The sequence below is a fragment of the Schistocerca gregaria genome, chromosome 1 (assembly GCF_023897955.1).
Source record: "Schistocerca gregaria isolate iqSchGreg1 chromosome 1, iqSchGreg1.2, whole genome shotgun sequence".
Taxonomy (NCBI): Eukaryota; Metazoa; Arthropoda; class Insecta; order Orthoptera; family Acrididae; genus Schistocerca; species Schistocerca gregaria.
In genome coordinates this window covers 192394150-192414654 of record NC_064920.1, presented here as the reverse complement: position 1 = coordinate 192414654, position 20505 = coordinate 192394150, and the positions used below count along the sequence as shown (strand labels likewise).

General features: G+C 43.1%; 1 protein-coding gene across 1 annotated transcript in view; it reads right to left on the bottom strand.

The window, feature by feature from the left end:
* Positions 1-3067: 3067 nt before the first annotated feature.
* LOC126337070 (uncharacterized) overlaps positions 3068-20505 on the bottom strand; it is a 108505-nt gene continuing 91067 nt past the window's right edge. The window contains exons 5-7 of the mRNA XM_050001438.1: positions 10086-10230; positions 9506-9647; positions 3068-3485 (exon numbers count right to left, since the gene is read on the bottom strand). Coding sequence (XP_049857395.1) covers positions 3068-3485; positions 9506-9647; positions 10086-10230 — 705 coding nt within the window. The remainder of the gene's footprint in view (positions 3486-9505; positions 9648-10085; positions 10231-20505) is intronic.

The window sequence follows — 20505 nt, the reverse complement described above, 5'->3', positions numbered from 1 at the left end:
TATTTAGTTTTGTTGGTTTCTGTGCCGTACGGTTGCACTGACTCTATATATTGAACCCGAGTCATACCCATCTTCTATCGCTACTATTTGTCTAGGTGTTATTTGTTCTTACGGCTTAACCTGTGAACGTGGGTGTCCCATATACTGGGTGAGCCACCTAACGTTACCGCTGGATATATTTCGTAAACCACATCAAGTACTGACGAACCGATTCCACAGACCGAACGTGAGGAGAGGGGCTAGTGTAACTGTTTAATACAAACCATACAAAAATGCACGGAAGTATGTTTTTTAACACAAACCTACGTTTTTTAAATGGAACCACGTTAGTTTTGTTAGCACTTCTGAACATATAAACAAATACGTAATCCGTGCCGCTTGTTGCGTTGTAAAATGTTAATTATTTCCGGGGATATTGTAACCTAAAGTTGACGCTTGAAACCTCCGACGTTCAGCTGCGAGAGCCGGTGGACTGAGTCAAAGTAGTGTCATGCGCATACTGCATAATCACCGCTTTCACCCGTTTCATGTGTCGCTACGTCAGCAATTACATGGTGATGACTTTAGTCATCGAGTGCAATTCTGTCAATGGGCATTAACAGAGAATGCGTTGCAGTTCTACCTGTTTACCGATGAAGCAGGTTTCACAAACCATGAGGCAGTGAATCTACGGAACATGCATTACTGGTCTGTGGACAATCCTCGCTGGCTCAGACAGGCAGAGAGACAGCGACCGTGGACTGTAAATGTATGGTGCGGAAACATTGGCACCACTTCATTGGTCCTCACTTCGTTGCAGGGGCCCAAACAGCTGCAACATACATCGAGTTTCTACAGAATGATATGCCAACGTTGCTCGAAAATGTCCCACTGGAAACGCGTCGACGTATGAGGTATCAGCATGATGGTGCACCTGCACATTCCGCAATTAACACTAGGCTGACCCTTGACAGGATGTTCGACGGGCGTTTCGTAGGACGTGGCCAGCCCGTTCTCCTGATCTTACACCTCTGGACTTCTTTCTGTGGGGTACGTTAAAGGAGAATGTGTACCGTGATGTGCCTACAACCCCAGAGGATACGGAACAACGTATTGTGTCGGCCTGCGACGGCATTACACCAGATGTACTGCGGCGTGTACGACATTCATTACGCCAGAGATTACAATTGTGTGCAGCAAATGATGGCCACCACATTGAACATCTATTGGCCTGACATGTCGGAACACACTCTATTCCACTCCGTCACTGAAAACGGAAACCACGTGTGTACGTGTACCTCACCCCTCGTGGTAATGTACACGTGCGTCAGTGGAAAAGACCAATAAAAAGGTGTTAGCATGTGGACGGAATGTGCTGTTCCAGTCTCTTCTGTACCTAGGGTCCATCACCGTTGCCTCTGGATCCCTACGATACACACGATCGAACAGCGGAGGAGTGGTACTCAAGCGTCAACTTTAGGTTACAATATCTCCGGATGTAATTAACATTTTACAATGCAAAATGGTTCATATGGCTCTGAGAACTGTGGAAATTAATATCTGAGATCATCAGTCGCCTAGAACTTACAACTACTTAAACCAAACTAACCTAAGGATATCACACACATCAATGTCCGAGGCGGGATTCGAACCTGCGACCGTAGCGGTCGCGCGGTTCCAGGCTGTAGCACCTAGAACAGCTCGAATACGCTGGCCGGCCATTAATTTCATTCTGGGACGTTTGAAATACTATATCCTCAATATATCCTCTGTACATAGTTAATTTATCTCTCTAGTTAACGTTTTCCTTTTAAAAAGGTGTTTCATATGTGTTATTACTTACCTTGATTAAGCCACATCAATAGTAAATCTTAAATAATTAAAATAAGTAATACGTTACCGTTAATTTGAATACCAAATAGTGTGTGTGTGTTTTCCAGCGTAAGTCCGGTATGCCTCATGCAGTTTCCAGAAAACTTGGTACTCAGGTGACTTACTACCAGAAGACAACTGCCGTGAGGTACCCCTAGCATTCCTATTTGTGAGGGTGCGCAGGTTTTGACGTATTACCATGCCTCTGGAACATGTGGAAAAAGTGCAACCATTCTTACGATTACATATGCGACTACCTCGAAAAATAATAGTGTGTTTCTAGGATGACATAAGCATTAATATTTGAGGGGATGAGGGTGGCAGAGCAGTGCACGTAATATGCACTCTATAGTAGATGACCGATTTCAGTCAAACATGCCACGTGTAAGACTAATAAGGCTCAGAAACAGACACTGTTCGTATGAAAAATCTCCGGCATCCTTAGAGGTAGGGTGGAATTGTAAAGGGAAAAAGTGTAAAATCAGTCGATATCAGTGTCGAAACGACAGTTTTCAGAGTCGCTAGGCCGACTGTTGCAAGACCATATGACGTTTAACTTCTAAGGCTAAGGGTATCGGCAGAATGGATTACACACAACTGTGTGATCTTGGAGAAATTCCATCCACACTTGGTTCTGCCTGTAATAGAAACACGCTGTGGAAGTAAAGCGATCATAGTAATGGGAGTCGGAGAGGGGAGCACAATACTGGAATGACTAGAGAAATACGAACCATGCTTATTACATATATGACTTACTACCTGGGTAAAAATACAGTAAGGATCTGCACACATAACCGCATTAGGAATATGGGTGGAAGCAGGACTGATGCGAGATCTAAAAATAATCGTAAACTACGAATGTTATGCCACTTTCTGCTGAATTCACATTTTTAAAGACTCGTAAATTCAGACAGATTAAATTCCTTTACGTATCTAATATTCCATCAGGATAAATAAGCAACTGGACCACACATGGGAATCAGCTCAATCATCATCACGTTATCATTCTTTCTACTCTTGCTAGCTAAGCTGTTATTACTTCTACCACCTTCGTACTGATATATTCTTCCATTTAGTCAAATTATGATTACTTGACTATATACAACGTAATGCGTCATAGCCAACGTAAAACATAAATGGACAAGCAACGACGTTAAAATACTCTTCGTAAGAAGTATTTAAGTGAGCGACATTTTCGCCAGTCTAAATGACGAGTTTATTCGGTGAGAGGAAGGTACGGGCGGCCGGCCTGGCTCCCCGCGTTCAGGCAGCTCTGTGAAGCCTCGTGCACTCGGCGGTCCCCGCGGGCTGCGGCAGCGTCCGCGACTGTACGGCAAACAGCCGACAACGGCGTCCAGGACGGCCCCCCGGCGTCGCGGCGCCTGACGGACGCCGATGCGATCGAGAGGCGCCACAGCGGGCAGGCCCCGCTAAGCAGGCAGCGCGGGCGCCGTAACTCTGCCGCCGCAGGTGGAGCGCCGCTTCCGGTAACGGCTGAGGGCGGGGGCGGGGGCGGGGGCGGGCAGGCGCGGGGGCCCCAATTTATGCCGTGCCGACTCCCACTCACCCACTTGCCGTCCGTCACGGCATCACTTCCCGCCGATCGCATTATCTGCGTGCCGCTGCTCCCTATCCTGCCGACAAATCTTGCTCACGATGTGCTCCTTCGCGGTCCCGCGTAGCCTATTTTAGTAAGCGATGAACGGCAAGTGCGTCTCTAACGGAAATCATTTCATATCCAGAACAGTATACCAAGTGGGCTACAGAAAACATAAAAACGCCAGTTACAGGTCTCACATTCAAGGTAATTTTGAATGCAGCTAAAACATACATATTTCTGGTACGAATCGTGGTGTCTATGAACCGGGTTACATGAGAAAGTGAGTTTACAATCAGAGGTCGGACGGTTTAATTTCGACCAGTCTATTACTTCTTTAACAGCTACCATATTTTTTTAAATAATTCTAGCTTGTTTGAATTTGCCAGACTTAAAAACTGCCAATTTTTCACATTCATTGTTAGTACGTCTAATAAAAATTACACATCAGGTAGTATCACAAACGTCTTACCACCTGCACAAATCGAAAGAAAAGACAATAAATTTGCTAAAACTCTCTCTAAGCGTAGATTTCAATCTTCACTAAGTATTTCATTATTCTCACCAGGGATCTGTGAGACAAACTAATAGTTTCGATTGCTGAAATCTTTTTAGGATACATAACTTTAGATTAAGCTTTCGAAGACTATGCACTACTGCAGTGTGCTATCTACATCTACATCTACATTTATAGTCCGCAAGCCACCCAACGGTGTGTGGCGGAGGGCACTTTACGTGCCACTCTCATTACCTCCCTTTTCTGTTCCAGTCGCGTATAGTTCGCGGGAAGAGCGACTGTCTGAAAGCCTCCCTGCGCGCTCGAATCTCTCTTATTTTACATTCGTGGTCTCCGCGGGAGGTATAAGTAGGGGGAAGCAATATATTCGACACCTCTCGAAACCTGGCGAGCAAGCTACACCGGAATGCAGAGCGCCTCACTTGCAGAGTCTGCCACTTGAGTTTGCTAAACGTCTCCGTAACGCTATCACGGTTACCAAATAACCCTGTGACGAAACGCGCCGCTCTTCTTTGGATCTTCTCTATCTCCTCCGTCAACCCGATCTGATACGGATCGCACACTGATGGGCAATACTCAAGTATAGGTCGAACGAGTGTTTTGTAAGCCACCTCCTTTGTTGATGGACTACATTTTCTATGCACTCTCTAAATGAATCTCAACCTGGCACCCGCCTTACCAACAATTAACTTTGTATGATCATTCCACTTCAAATCGCTCCATACGCATACTCTGGGAACATATTTTACAGAAGCAACTGCTACCAGTGTTTGTTCCTCTATCAAATAATGATACATTAAAGGATCCTTCTTTCTATGTATTCACAATACATCACGTTTGTATATGTTAAGGGTCAGTTGGCATTTCCTGCACCAAGTGCCTATCTGCTGCAGATCTTCCTGCATTTCGCTGCAATTTTCTAATGCTGCAACTTCTCTGTATATTACAGCATCATCCGCGAAAAGCCGCATGGAACTTCCGACACTATCTACTAGGTCATTGATGTATATTTTGAAAACCAACAGTCCCATAACACTCCCCTGTTGCACGCCAGAGGTTACTTTAACGTTTGTAGACGTTTCTCCACTGATAACAACATGCTGTGTACTGTTTGCTAAAAACTCTTCAATCCAGCCACACAGCTGGTCTGATATTTCGTAGATTCATACTTTGCTTATCAGGTGACAGTGCGGAACTGTATCGAACGCCTTCCGGAAGTCAAGGAAAATAGCATCTACCTGGGAATCTGTATCTAATATTTTATGGGTCTCATGAACAAATTAAGCGAGTTAGGTCTCAAACGATAGCTGTTTCCGGAATCCATGTTGATTCCTACAGAGTAGATTCTGGGTTTCCAAAAACGACATGATACGCGAGCAAAAATCTACCGACCTACCCTGGAACCTCGGCGAACAGAAACTGTCTCGCAAAACAGCATAGTTTTCGGTTGTCATCTTTTAAACAAATTTTGTTGTTACACCATATTCGCTTTTTATTATCAAAATTTAATATCATGAGCATCAAGATATGATTACTTGTTCATATACTCCTACTTCGACGTCTCTTCACATTGTGTCACTTGAACACAGACTCACTTGCTCACAAGTTTTCTTACCTTCTTACTTTCGACAAAAACTATCCCGCTGTCCGTCGTTCATTAAGTACACTACTTCGTCTTCGGTTCCCCGTCTTGCTAGAAGTCTTCGACCAAGACGTTCTCGTAACGCATACCTCAAATTAATATTTCACGTTTTCCTGTGTGTACTGAGAGAAATTGTAACTTTGTATATTGGTGGAAACGTTTCTAGTATAATAATGAGAATCATGTTGAAAACTCGTAATTTTTCCCACTGATACTGAGCAATTGATGGAAGAACAACGCTGTTCTACAAATTTGAAACCGCGCTTCGGTTTAGCCTTCGTAGTCAGTGTTATCGAGGTTCCCTGTGACCGTTAGTACAACGAGACCTAATTCTTGAAAATGGAACACTTCGACCACTTTGAAGCTGCAAGAAACTCTCTAAAGAAACGATCTAAAGCAGACGTAGTCAACCTTTTTTTGCCCTCCGCCCACTTATGTATTTTTGTTAATAGCAAAATTTTGCAACCGCGCACCAACTCAAAAATAAAAGTTATTTCTAACATGTGGAAGTAACTTTACGTTGTAAAATTTATAAAGCAGAACTCCAGCAAGTTAAAGCATACAATATTAATCACTTACCAAATACTTTACGGCAAAATTTTATGAAAACATAATGAAAATGTCTTTAAATCCATAACGCTCAAGACGAAAGCTGGAACGCCCACTAGTGGAAAGCAGAGACCTGGCTGACCACCACTGATCTAAAGGATCTCACACACAAGCGATGCATCGCAGCGATCCATTTTCAAGTCGTCCAGTCCGTCTGGAGATAGCACGCATATGGCCAGATCGAAGATCGCATTAATCGATCGCTCAGCTCTTGAAGTTGCGCGGTTTGATGAATAGTATGCGATGCGTGGCAATGCTTTGAACGTAAAACTTTGTCACCCGACTTGAGTAAAACCTTCGATCGTATGTAAAATCAGTACGTGGGTTAAAACCATTTATTCATTCACTCAGTGACAGTACTGGCACATAAACAGAATATAACAGAGGGAAGGACTAAATAGTGAATTCGGTCTTCCGAGATCGTTTCACCACGAAAGATCGTAGGACAGTCCCTCCTTTCACAAGTCAAAGAACTCCGATATGGCAGATACTGAAATAACCGATCGCGGAATAGAAGAACAACTACAATTGCTTAGGAGTCGAAAGGCGTCAGCACCAGATCAGATGTCTCTAAGGTTCTACAGAAATTTTGTGAAATTGCTCCCCTTCTTGAGTAATTTATTACAGATCGCTTGAGCAACGAAGGGCACATAACAACTGGAAGAAAGCGCAGGTTATTCACGTCCATAAGAAGCGCCGTAGGACAGATGCACAAAATTATAGACCCATATCGTCCACGTCAATCTGTTTTACAATTATGGAACACGTTATATGCTCAAGAATTATGACGTCCTTGGACAAGGAAAATCTCTGCTATAAAAGAGCAAAGGCCGCTGGACCTAATGGGATTCCAGTTCCATTTTACACAGAGCTCGCGAAGGAACTTGCCCCCCTTCTTGCAGCGGAGTACCGTAGGTCTCTAGAAGAGCGTAGCGCTTCCAAATATTGGAAAAGGGCACAGGTCATCCCCGTTTTCAAGAAGGGACGTCGAACAGATGTGCAGAACTATAGACAAATATCTCTAAGGTCGATCAGTTGAAGAATTTTGGAACACGTGTTATGTTCGAGTATAATGACTTTTCTGGAGACTAGAAATCTACTCTGTAGGAATCTACATGGGTTTCGAAATAGACGATCGTGCGAAAGCCTGAACACCACATGCGATCTGCAACACTTGTGTCAGCAACTTCATGAATTTGATGCATGGGAAAGGACGTCCACTGCCCATGATCTGGCGTGAGCCAACTAACCATGTTGTATAGTTCCTTCTATCAAGAAAGGAATATCTAAGAAGAAGTGGACAGTGATCTACCCTAACGTTCCATCTGCCATACATCTAGTTCTACATGAGGAAGGATTGCCAATACCTGAACCACCGACAGAGTACGAGATTACTTCTGGTGGGGATTCTGAATGTCCTGAACCATGTGCATCACAAATCCAGAGTTTATTCCAAATATATCATCAACTGATGATCCACAAAAACTGTCTCAAAATGAGTTAAGGGATCTCATTAGAGATTTGGAGCTCCCTAAACCTAAGGCTGAGATTCTAGCATCATACAAGGTGATGAGAAGCATACATGGGAATGTTTTAAGACAGTCTGTTTACAGTTCTTAGGGAACAAACGAGCAACAAATTACAAGGAGATTGTCAATAACATGTTGTCATCTTATGAAAAACTTGGTGGCAACATGGCACTGAAAATGCATTTCTTACATAGTCATCTTGACTTCTTCCTCAAAGATTTTGGTGGAGTAAGTGATGAACATGGGGAGAGATTCCACCAAGATTCTGCCGCATTTGAGAAGAGGTACGCCGTAAAGTGGATCCTTACTATTTTAGCAGATTACTGCTGGACTGTCATAAGGGATGTTCCCAGTATGTGTATAAAAGTCAAGTCAAGCGAAAATAGTCATTTTCTGAATTTATCTATGAACAAAATATGTAATTCTATATACTGTACATATGGACATATAATATTTGTAATCCTTTATATACATTTGTGGCCAGTTAATATATATATTTTCTTTTGTGCTTTGTATAGTTCCGGTACAAAGTAGACTTACAAAATATTTTCATTCATGTAATATTATCTTCATTTTCTCTTAATATTTGACTTTCCTACTTCCAGAATGGCACGGAAATTTATCAATGCATTACACATAACATAACTCGAGTAATTATTCAGTTAAAATTTCTTATGCTGGATCTTGGAATATGAATGCATATTTAGTTAGTGAGTTATTTATACAAGAATGTAGATTACTTTTTTTTTAAAGTGAAGCTAAATATTTATGAACATGATTTTTTATCATTTTATACTGAAATAAACATAGCTAACTCAATCATTCAATTTACACACTTTCACCTCAAACTTGTTGTTCAGTGTAATCCACCTGGGGAAATGAACACAAATCGTTCCTGGCGACTCCTCACATGGTTAGGAGGTGAAGGGTTAGATTGAACGAAAACTGAAAATTTCAGTGGTCCGCCTAGGCTTCGATCCCGCCACCTCTCGACTGCCAGTCGTACTCTTTACTACTAGACAACCAAACCCATATTTATTAAAAGTTACTTAGGTAACATTTTTCAAAGATCCCTATTTGGTGTTATCCAATGAAGCCTTAACTGTTTACGATGTATTTCTCAACACGTAATGTTAAAAAATTTTGTAAGTAATTTCTTTTCGTAGTCTCCTTGATATTTTGCGCAGTTTCTTTTACAAATTTATTACTTTTTAGGAAACGTTGTTTAGAGCTTTATATTCATATTGATCCACAAATGAGCCTATGTGCTCGTTTCATTTCGTATCTCTACGCACTATTAAACGTATAAATTTGGACGATGTTACTAACTCTGGTTGCGACTCGTCAATCAGGTAAATGGATGAAATACTTGACTGTTCTAGAGAATGAACCAACTACGTAGGTAGCAACAATATGTGCTCGTTCGAAGTAATAACCGGTCAGGTTGACCGTATGTAATTATAACAATGCAAGGGTCGCAGATGTACAATGATAGTCATAAAAATTTAATAATCATTTCGAAAATTAATTATCATTTCGAAAAAAACTATCTTACTTTAAAATTTAAAAAAAAGCCACATGTCTGCAGTCGTAACGCAGACTGAAATCCACTGCAACAGTGCTGTAGAATTTTTAATATATGTGTAGAATTCTTCTGTTGACAAAAGCTTGCTCGAAATAAATCTGGTATGAGTGTGAATAGGACACAATATTTCGGCAATCGACCACGTTGCCATCATCAGGTGCTCTGATGAACTGACCGGCGGTGGGCCGGCACCAGGTATATGTAGGACAATCCCCCAACTGCTCCTCCCTCAGGCGCTTCGTATGAGTCGGTGCGGTCCGCGCCCCGCGCGCTGTCCAGGTACAGCGTCCGTTCTCCCGCCGTCTGGGCGCTGCGTCCTAGGTCACAGTAGTCACACAGAAGGGCGAATGTCTATAGAACGGCTAACAACATGGTCGGAGCTTGATATTTTCACAATATAGTTTAATTCTTGTGTCTGCCTTCCGTACACATGGTCAACGACACTTCCGTGTCGGACAACAAAAGATGTCAGTGAAGTACCGGGTGCTGAGTTTATTTCGCACACTTCAGAGCCTTGAGGGGCCACTTGCTGGTGAAGACGCGGCAGCCACGGTTTTTCGGCCCGCGCTGGCTCCGCCCCGGCGCTGCGCCGCTATCGCCGCCCGGCGCGCCAGCAGCCCATTGTGCGTCGCCTTTGTCTTAGCGGGGGGCTGCGCGCCTTCCGCCGTGCCTGCGCCTCTGCAGCCTCGCCTCGCCTCGCCTCGGCTCCGCTCACAACGCCCAGCAGTAGCCGGCCGGGCCGGCAAATGAAATACCTCCAGATAAGCGCCTCAAAGAGGCGCAGCGCGCGCCCACCGCGGTGCACTTCAATACATCAAACGGGCGCCGCGGCGCGCGCATTCCGCCGTGCGCGCCCGATATGAGGAGGCCGGCGCAGCTGACAACTTTCATAATAAGAACCTGCCGGCAGTTAACTGTCGCTTCGCCGCCACTTGGCGCTCCCCCAAAGCCGCACTTGTTTATTGCTTCGCAACCGGAAAAGGCACTCGCCGCGCACAGGAATCTCACGATTGAACGCGAGGAACAAACAGGATGACCTCGCTACACGCAGCCTCTGCGCGAACTCTTAAGATGTGAGACTGTACGGGAATTTGCTTTGTAAGGAGTTCCTTATATTGCTGACAGATGATGAAGGAAAACAATGGGTTGTATTAATGTATTAGCATCCTATTGTCTGACTTCAAAGACTTCAAGAACAAGATATCCACGTCCGAAAGAACAGACACGACGCATTCGTATAATTGATTCGCCTCGATGGAGCACAAATCCACGACCTTCAGTGTGGATGCACAATTACATTCTACCTGCTGTGGGAATCTGAAACTAACGAGTATGGATGTGGATGGGGACTGCGGATAGGTAGGAATGTGAGTCGGCCGAAATGCGTGCTGAGATGGACGGCATAATGGAGATAAACGCTATATCGGCATGGGGCAGTGGTGAACGCAAATGCCTCCTAAGCAAGAGACCCCGGGACCGAGCTCTGTCCGGCACCCATTTTAACTCGTTACCGGTGAATCCATATAAATTCTTGATGTAGCTGACATCAATAACTTCTTCCCTTTCCCTTCCTTTCTCCCTCCTAGACCTTTACGTAATATGTATCACAGTTGCGGATTCCGCATGGTGTCTGCCTGTTCTTTCGAACATGTCCGAAAGCTCACACACCGCGCATGCTTATAACTGATTGTTTGTGTCGTCGCATTGCTCTTTGCGGAACCCACTGATCGAAGCATCATCTGCTCAGCATAGTAGCACTTACTTGCATTCTACTACGAAATGCTTTCTTTCCTTAAGCTAGCTTTCTGACGTGCTACCTTTTTAACGAGGGTTGGAACTTTAATAGTGGCAACTACTTATTTACAGCTCGTACAAAATAGATACGTGTTTCAAAGTTTTACTGACCTTCAAGGTAGTCACCAGCATTGTGTATAGCCCGTTGCCAGCGATGTGTAAGTCGTAGGATACTCTTAACAGTGCCAGTTGTGTTAACAGTTTGGAAGGCGTGGTCTATTTCCCGACGAATTTGTAGCAGTTCTGAAGCGAATGCTGTGAAGTGTTTCCTTCAGTTTAGAAATCTATTTGAACTCACAAGGCCTTATGTCAGTGAAGTGTAGTACCTGGTATGGTACTTAGCACCCCCATCAGTCAAACGAATCAGTAACAGCTTGTACTGTACGTGCTTGAGCATTGTCCTGAAAAATGATGGTCAGGTCCCGGAGAGAGTGTCATCACTTCTGTCTCTAAACTGGTCGTACGTTGTGTTCCAAAAATGAACAGCATAGAGAGAAAAGTGAAGACACTTTCTGCAGGACCTGACCATCATTTTACAGGACAATGCTCAAACACGTACCGTGCAAGCTGTTATTGATTTGTTTGCCTGATGGGGCTCCTAAGTGCTATATCACCTATTGCACTCCCCTGACTTAAGCCCCCGTGAGTTCAGCTCGATTTATAAACCAAAGGAAGCACTTCACGGAATTCGCTTCAGAATTGCTACAAATTCGTCAGGAAATAGACCGCGGCCGGCCGCTGTGACCGACCGGCTCAAGGCGTTTCAGTCCGGAGCCGCGCTGCTGCTACGGTCGAAGGTTAAAATCCTGCGTCGGTCATGGCTGTATGTGATGTCCTTAGGTTAGTTTGGTTTAAGTAGTTCTAAGCCTATGGGATTGATGACCTCAGATGTTAAGTCCCATAGTGCTTAGAGCCATTTGAACCATTTGAATAGACCGCGCCTCTCGAACTGTCAACACAGCTGGCACTGCTAAGAGTATTCTACAACTTCCACATCGCTGGCAACGGGTTACACACAGTGCTGGTGATTACTTCGAAGGTCAGTAAAACTTTGAAACACGTATCTATTTTGGACGAGCTGTAAATAAATAGTTGCCACTATTAAAGTTCCAACCCTCGTATGTTCATCACTTCGAGCAGTATTGAGTTTCTGTTGTCATAGGCAAGCCATATAAAAATTTGTTATGGCCAGTTACGTCACAAGCAGAACATAGCAAGACCATTTACAATTGGCTTTGCATTTCAAAATTGTTATCAGCTTCAAATTAGATAAAGTGTGTTCAGCTCTCATTTCTTACGCAGACAGTTTTATTCTCACGGAGCAGTATTACATTGGCCTGTGTGTCACCTAGTGTTTGGAAATTTGTTTAGTCCGTCTGCGTTCGTAAAATTACAGCGCATCTTCACACAAACCTTTTGGGTTATTTATTCCTTCGAAATTCGTTTGATAATTTAGTGTAGTATTTTCATTCTGTTACCGTGTGTGTTGAAATTTTGAGTCACGCATTCTGACGTCACACACTGGTCCCCTATCACTGCAGTGTAGATCAGAATTTGACAGGACAGTTTCTTTAGTTTACATCTCTAAGTTTTCTAATTAATTTGATTGCTCTTAATTGCAACACAACTATACAGTTATACATTTTCAGATAGCTTGGTGACTCATTTTATCAGACCGCATTTTGGTAATTACATGACTGGTATTGTCCAGGATTACACAAACACACAAAGTTAAAGGTAGGAAATCAGTCCAGGTTTAGTTCACAACATTCAAATAAACATTTTTTATTAAGGTAAGCTACGATATTTCTTGACCAATACACTTTGTATTAATGCCCATAATTAATACGAAACCTGTTTTGTATGCCACAGGACAATAACGTTGATAATTATTTCTTCGGACGAGGATGTCTACATGAGTAGCCTTCTCTAAGCTACTAGAAAGGCGTAACCTACCTCTTGGTACCATCCATCCATTTTAGATTCGCGACAGCATAGAAACAACAGTGGTAACGTTCATAATTGCCTTCCGCAGGCCACTGACTCATTGCGCTGAAAGTGGGTAGTGTATCCTGCCCCAGAGTTCAGTTTCTTTCCCGAAAACCTGTGTAAACTGCTCTCAGAGTTGAGGCAGCACTTAAAGACTAGGTCGGAATGTTTCTTGGAAGAGACAGGCTCTTGACAGACCACTACTTCCATACACTCACTAACTAGCAGTCAAATTCAGATTAAAAAAGGAGCAATAAAAGGGAAACATTTGGATATCGATGGGGCTAAATGACGCACCGCAAGTGAATCTATACGTACAACATTCGCTCGAAGTTTCATGATCTTATAAGAGCGGACAACTTGTCAGAACACATAATTGTAAACATGATGCTGCAACAAAAAAATGGCTCTGAGCGCTATGGGACTTAACATCTGAGGTCATCAGTCCCCTAGAACTTAGAACTACTTAAACCTACCTAACCTAAGGACATCACACACAACCATGCCCGAGGCAGGATTAGAACCTGCGATCGTAGTGGTCACGTGGTGCCAGACTAAAGCGCCACACCAGCCGGCTTATGCTGCAACATAAGGCATTCTAGAAACAGTTTGTGTTTTGCATTATCAGTGTTATAATTAGGACCGTTTCGATTTCACTAGTAGAACAAATTAAATGTCCCGTTTAGGGGATATCGGTTCTGAAAAGCACGAGCCGATCGTGAGGTCTGGTAATCATATGTATTGCACAAAGCCACAAACACAGCTGACCATTTACGGAGTTACACAACCAATAGTCTACAACATGCAGTGTCGGCAAGAGACTTGATCACTATCTCGAGAAGCATCACCGCTCGCGCTGGTCTCGTATTTTTCATAATTTGCTTGTGCTTAAAGTGCAGAAATCACCAACGTTGTTTAGACTTTAGGAACTAGAAAGCAAAACGATACGGTGTTGAGTGACAGCTTGGCTTGAAGTATAAATCTCAAGATTATCTGAACACAGGAACTGGTGGAGCTACAGGCGACACTTTCGTTGAGGTGAAGATAGACTGTAATGGAGCATCAGCTTAATTCATATAACGCAGTCAAATATTACGTTTAAGCTATTGATTTCTGTCACAATGACATACAGTGAACCGAAGTATAACCATTTTCCTCAGTACACTTCTAAGTGACAGGAAGAGTGAAAACCAATGAAATGCTATTTATTTTTCTACTCGGACACTGGTATGAAACTAATGTACGTAGAAGCAATTTTATGATAATGGGCTTTATCCTCTTAATCAAGATGTGTCCGGCGAACATCACCTTGCTGTAACCGAGACCTCGCAGGCTCTAAAGGAGGCACAGATAAGTTTTCTTTTTTTTTAATACTGAAACTTGTACTGGTTTTTCGGTTTAATATAAGATTCCAAGTTTGATTGACTTTAGAGCTAATACGGTGTCCTAGATCGCCCTGAAATGAGGTCATCCGATACAGTTCCAGTGCAGGCATTCATTAATTGAACATCGATTCTTTTGCTTTCCTATATCCAATGAAACAGACAAAGTACATCCATTTAACCAGGTGTTCTCACAGGTGCACCGAACATAAATGAAATATCACTTGAAGGTAGTTTCTAACAAATGCACAAACTGTTCCTGCAGCGTTTATATTATTATGTCGCCTGCATTCTAGATCACAATTTTGACACGAGGAGTTTGCGTAGCACATGTTACCCTACCGCGACATCTTCCACACAATCCACGAATGACGAATGGTCACTAGGAAAGGCAAGCACGTCCGACGAGTGCGGGCAGTTTCAGGTTTGAACCTAATCTGCATCTACATCTACATCCATACTCCGCAAGCCACCTGACGGTGTGTGGCGGAGGGTACCCTGAGTAACTCTATCGGTTCTCCCTTCTATTCCAGTCTCGTATTGTACGTGGAAAGAAGGATTGTCGGTATGTTTCTGTGTGGGCTCTAATCTCTCTGATTTTATCCTCATGGTCTCTTCGCGAGATATACGTGGGAGGGAGCAATATACTGCTTGACTCTTCGGTGAAGGTATGTTCTCGAAACTTTAACAAAAGCCCGTACCGAGCTACTGAGCGTCTCTCCTGCAGAGTCTTCCACTGGAGTTTATCTGTCATCTCTGTAACGCTTTCGCGATTACTAAATGATCCTGTAACGAAGCGCGCTGCTCTCCGTTGGATCTTCTCTATCTCTTCTATCAACCCTATCTGGTACGGATCCCACACTGCTGAGCAGTATTCAAGCAATGGGCGAACAAGCGTACTGTAACCTACTTCCTTTGTTGTCGGATTGCATTTCCTTAGGATTCTTCCAATGAATCTCAGTCTGGCATCTGCTTTACCGACGATCAACTTTATATGATCATTCCATTTTAAATCACTCCTAATGCGTACTCCCAGATAATTTATGGAATTAATTGCTTCCAGTTGCTGACCTGCTGTTTTGTAGCTAAATGATAAGGGACCTATCTTTCTATGTATTCGCATCACATTACACTTGTCTACATTGAGATTCAATTGCCATTCCGTGCACCATGCGTCAATTCGCTGCAGATCCTCCTGTATTTCAGTACAATTTTCCATTGTTGCAACCTCTCGATACACCACAGCACCATCTGCAAAAAGCCTCAGTGAACTTCCGATGTCATCCACCGGGTCATTTATGTATATTGTGAATAGCAACGGTCCTATGACACTCCCCTACGGCACTCCTGAAATCACTCTCACTTCGGAAGACTTCTCTAATGTTTCAGAGAGGTGCTCCTTATGCACTGTCTACTTCGCCTACAAGCGTTGTACAAAACCTAATTTCTCGGCGGCTGCCGTCGTCGAGATATTCACTTGTATGGGCTGTAGCCCGCGTTATTCCGCATGAATTCAGCAGCTCACGTGTCTGTTCTACTGAAGTGTGTTGCATCCCCCCCGCCCCTAGTACAAGCGCGAGCAGCTCAGTGACAGAGAATGAGAGTCTCTTTGCTCGCGCAGCTAACATTCTTGTATATTTCCTAGGCATGCTGTTATTGGTAACGAGCGCTACAGATGTCATTGTTACGTGGATCACTTACTCTACATCATCTAGGGACTGAGAGACGAGTACAAAAGTAGCTGTAGGAGGAGAATGGAAAGTTCTCTAACAGCGGCATACTTCCCTCACAAGTTACCTTCTGACTCAGGTTGTTGCTTCAAAGAGCGTACTGCCAACGCCGAACTATTCCTACGTATTTCATATAGCGTTGTACACGGATCTATTTCTGACTTTTTCTTTCAACACGTGAAAGTTATTTCGGGGCTATGTTTAGAGGACTGTACACTTGAAAGTACTTTTTCATACGTGGTAACAAAAGCGAACGACATTAGAAAGTAACATTTTTATTTCATTTTTTAAATTTTATTCTTTACGCCCGCTGTAACGCTATCATCAAATATTTCGGCACACTGAGTATGTAATAATTTACTACTTACACTGAAGCCCCGAAGAAACTAGTATAGGCATGCATATTGAAATACAGAGATATATATACAGGATGAATACGGCGCTACGGTCGGCAACGCCTATATAAGACAATAAATGTCTGGCGCAGCTGTTGGAGCGCTCACTGCTGCTACAATGGCAGCCTATCAAGATTTAAGTGAGTTTGAACACGATTTACAGTCGGCGCACGAGCGATGGGACATAGCATCTCCGAGGTAGCGATGAAGTGGCGATTTTCCCATATGAACATTTCACGAGTGTATCGTGAGCATCAGGGATCCTGTAAAACATCAAATCTCCGTCATCGATGGGGCCGGAAATCGCTTCAAGAACGGGACCAACGTCGACTGAAGAGAATCGTTCAAGGTGACAGAAGTGCAACCCTTCAGCAGATTGCTGCAGATGTCAATGCTGGGTCAGCAAAAAGTTTCAAAGTGCCAGCGTGCGAACCATTCAACGAAACATCATCGGTATGAGCTTTGATGACTGCATGACAGAAAGCTGTAGGCCTCGCCTGTGCCCGTCAACACCCACATTAAACTGTTGACGCTGCAAACATGTTGCCTGGTCGGACGAGTCTCGTTTCAAATTTATCGAGCGGGTGGACGTGTACGGGTATGGAGACAACCTCATGAAGCCTTGGACCTGCATGTCAACAGGGCACTGTTCAAGCTGGTGGAGGCTATGTAATGATGTGGGGCGTGTGCAGATACGACTCTGACGTAAGCATCCTGTCTAGTCATCTGCATTCTTTCATAACCATTGTGCATTCCGACGGACTTGGGCAGTTCCAGCAGGACAATGCGACATCCCACACGTCTAGAATTGCTACAGAGTGGCTCCAGGAACACCGCTGGCCACCAAACTCCCCAGACATGAACGTTGTTGGGCGTATCTGGTATGCTCTGCAGCGTGCTGTTCAGAAGAGGTCTCCACCCCCTGGTACTCTTACGGATTTATGGTCAGCCCTGTAGGATTCTTGGTTTACATACTCTCCAGCACTACTTCAGATATTAGTGGAATCCATGCCACCTCTTTTAGCGGCACTTCTGCATGCTCGTGGGGGCCCTACACGATATTAGGCAGGTGTATCGGTTTCTTTGGCTCTTTAGTGTATAATAATGTTGGTGTGTAATACGTTGATTTTACATTGCTAATAATAGCTATAAAATCAGAAAAATATGAAAAATATTCTCTCGTAATTTGAGAGGTAATATCTTAAGTCTGAATGCGATAGTTGTTACAAATGGAACTATAATTTAATGCTCTTTTTTCCCTTCGTTACGTTCAAGTGCAGTGTGAGACTGAACTCATTTTGTTGATAAATTTGTTTCCTCCTTTCTCCAAAACTCAAAACTACTTCATCTTCCCGTGGAAGTTTTTCATCGTGTCCTTTCGTCCAGGAACTGTAGTTTCAGTTCTCGGTTTGTCTGATGATTCTCGACAACCTCTCTGGAAGCAGATCTATTCTGTTTAATGCCAAAATTTGTCAAGGATTTACAATTTCAGCAAAAAATAAGTTCTCAACTTCCATTGAGATGAAAAGATATTTTGCTCATCATGTGATCAGCAACTCTGATAAAGAATTTCAATCGTTTCTTCTTAAAAAGTCGTGAGTTTTCAGTATGATGATATACTTTCTTATAAGGAACTCTCTACACATCTCTCAGGTACCACAGACGTTATGCCTTGAAGTTTTAACTAGGGTCCTATCTCGTTTGACTGCGTCTTGTCAGTGTTTTCCACATATTCCTCTCTTCGACCATTCAGCGGAGAATCTCTTTCTTTTTTACCTTTTTTCTGGGTTGACCCTAATGTTTCGTAGAGGTGCTCCTTAGCAACTGTTTAGTACACCAACAGGAGTTGTGATAAATCAGACGTTTAGTTGCCACATTACCCAATAAATTTACAAAACTCGAAGGAATAACATCTACGCCCTTCAACTTATTTAATCATTATGCTTCTGCAGCTCTGCTAAACTCTAACTCTAAAGTTTAATTTTCTATGTCATCCACATCGGCTCCCATTGTTCTTCTATCACCTTCAGACAGTTCTCCTCTTTATAGAGGCCTTCATTTTAGTTCTGTACGCCCCTATGCATTTAACCGTGGAATTCCTCTCGCGCCTCTAACGTTAAATTCGTTGATTGTAATTTCACTGAAGGTTGTTTTGAATCTTTTATAAGCTGAATCAATACTTCACTTCACCATTACTTTTTCCATTTCTTCTCATTTTTCCTGCAGTAGTGTTTCCTTGGTTTTCCTGCAGTTCCCAATTACTTCGTTCCGAAGTGGCACACGGCTACATTCCCGTTTTTTCCTGAACGTTTTCGTTCCTCCTTCTTTCGTCGATCAATTGGAGTATTTCTTCTGTTTTCCAAGATTTCTTTGTAGTTACCTTCCTTACACTTATGTTCACCTGTCTGTTTTCTGCAATTGCATTTTTTAAAGATGTAAATGGCTCTGAGCACTATGGAACTTAATATCTATGGTCATCAGTCCCCTAGAACTTAGAACTACTTAAACAAAACTAACCTAAGGACATTACACAACACCCAGTCATCACGAGGCAGAGGAAATCCCTGACCCCGCTGGGAATCGAACCCGGTAGCCCGGGATGTAAAGATGTCCATGCCTTCTCAACTGAACTGCTTACTATCGTATTCATTATGTAGTATCTACGGTCTTAGAAAACTTTAGACACGCCTCATTATTCCTCAGTATTTCAGTATTGCACTTCGTTTTACATCTACTCTTCTGGGAGGCTTAAAGACGAAGAAAATCAAAGTTACTTATTCACAAAATTTGTATATTCAATTTGACTGGAGAGACAACCCAATGAATTTGCTTCAACATGCACAAAGAATCAATTAGTTTTCGGCCTTCTTAGAGTCTGTACTCCGAAATATGAAACTAACAGCTCATGCTATAGCAAAAAGTGACACTAATGTCTTCAAACAGCAGTGGCAACAAGGTACGACCACCAGGAATGATAAGAATACCAGGAAGTGAGTGAACAGCATACAAAGTTCTCTGCTCTCAAGCGAAGCTCAGTGGGAGGGGCACCGGCAAGCTTCCAGCCAATGTGACAAGCAATGTCGTGCCTCGACGCATGAAAACGCAGGGTGACGCTGCAAAAGTTTTCCTGGCATTGTACACATATATCCATAAGCAGTTTATTAGATGGGTGCTGATTTGAATGGTCTCTTACTATTGGCGTAGCACACATGGTGTCTAGAAGTCGAGACAATACACAGGACTGACCAAGCAGCCATTCCGATGAGATAAATTTCTCTCGTTTCACGGGGCCCCAACAGTGGGATACTTGTTAACATCTTTGATGAATAGATACTTGCTGCATCTCAAGTGGGAGCTTGAGAGCCAAGGCACCGCTGCGGTTGCACACAGTGCACTAAATCTCGGAAACCACAAATTTAGAATACGCCAAGCAGCCCATGGAAACCGCTCCAAAATGTCCCCGAATCTGAGGCTAGCTTTCGTGCTGCGACACCACAGTAAACACGGGATATCCCAGAATCAGCTTACTTGTGTGAGGACATTCCAGCCACCATCCTACATCTTGCACTGCCTGCTATAATAATGAAAGAAATTCAGGTGAATTGAAAAATGGTTCTGAAGCGATATGTATCACTCATGTTACATATCTCTCTTTACATAGTGAATAATACGTTGAAATCCTCATATATTTACCATATCTCTTCATAATTGCTTGAAACGTCTTCTTTTAAGCCTGAACTGTTGTTGCTGCCGTTAGTTTACGCCGATTCTGCTGAGAATAATACTGTAATTTTACTTCGATTCCGATGAGAATAATACTGAAACAAAGTGTTCACGGTAACTCAGCGTCCGTCTTACCTACCTATTCATGACGAATCATTGTAT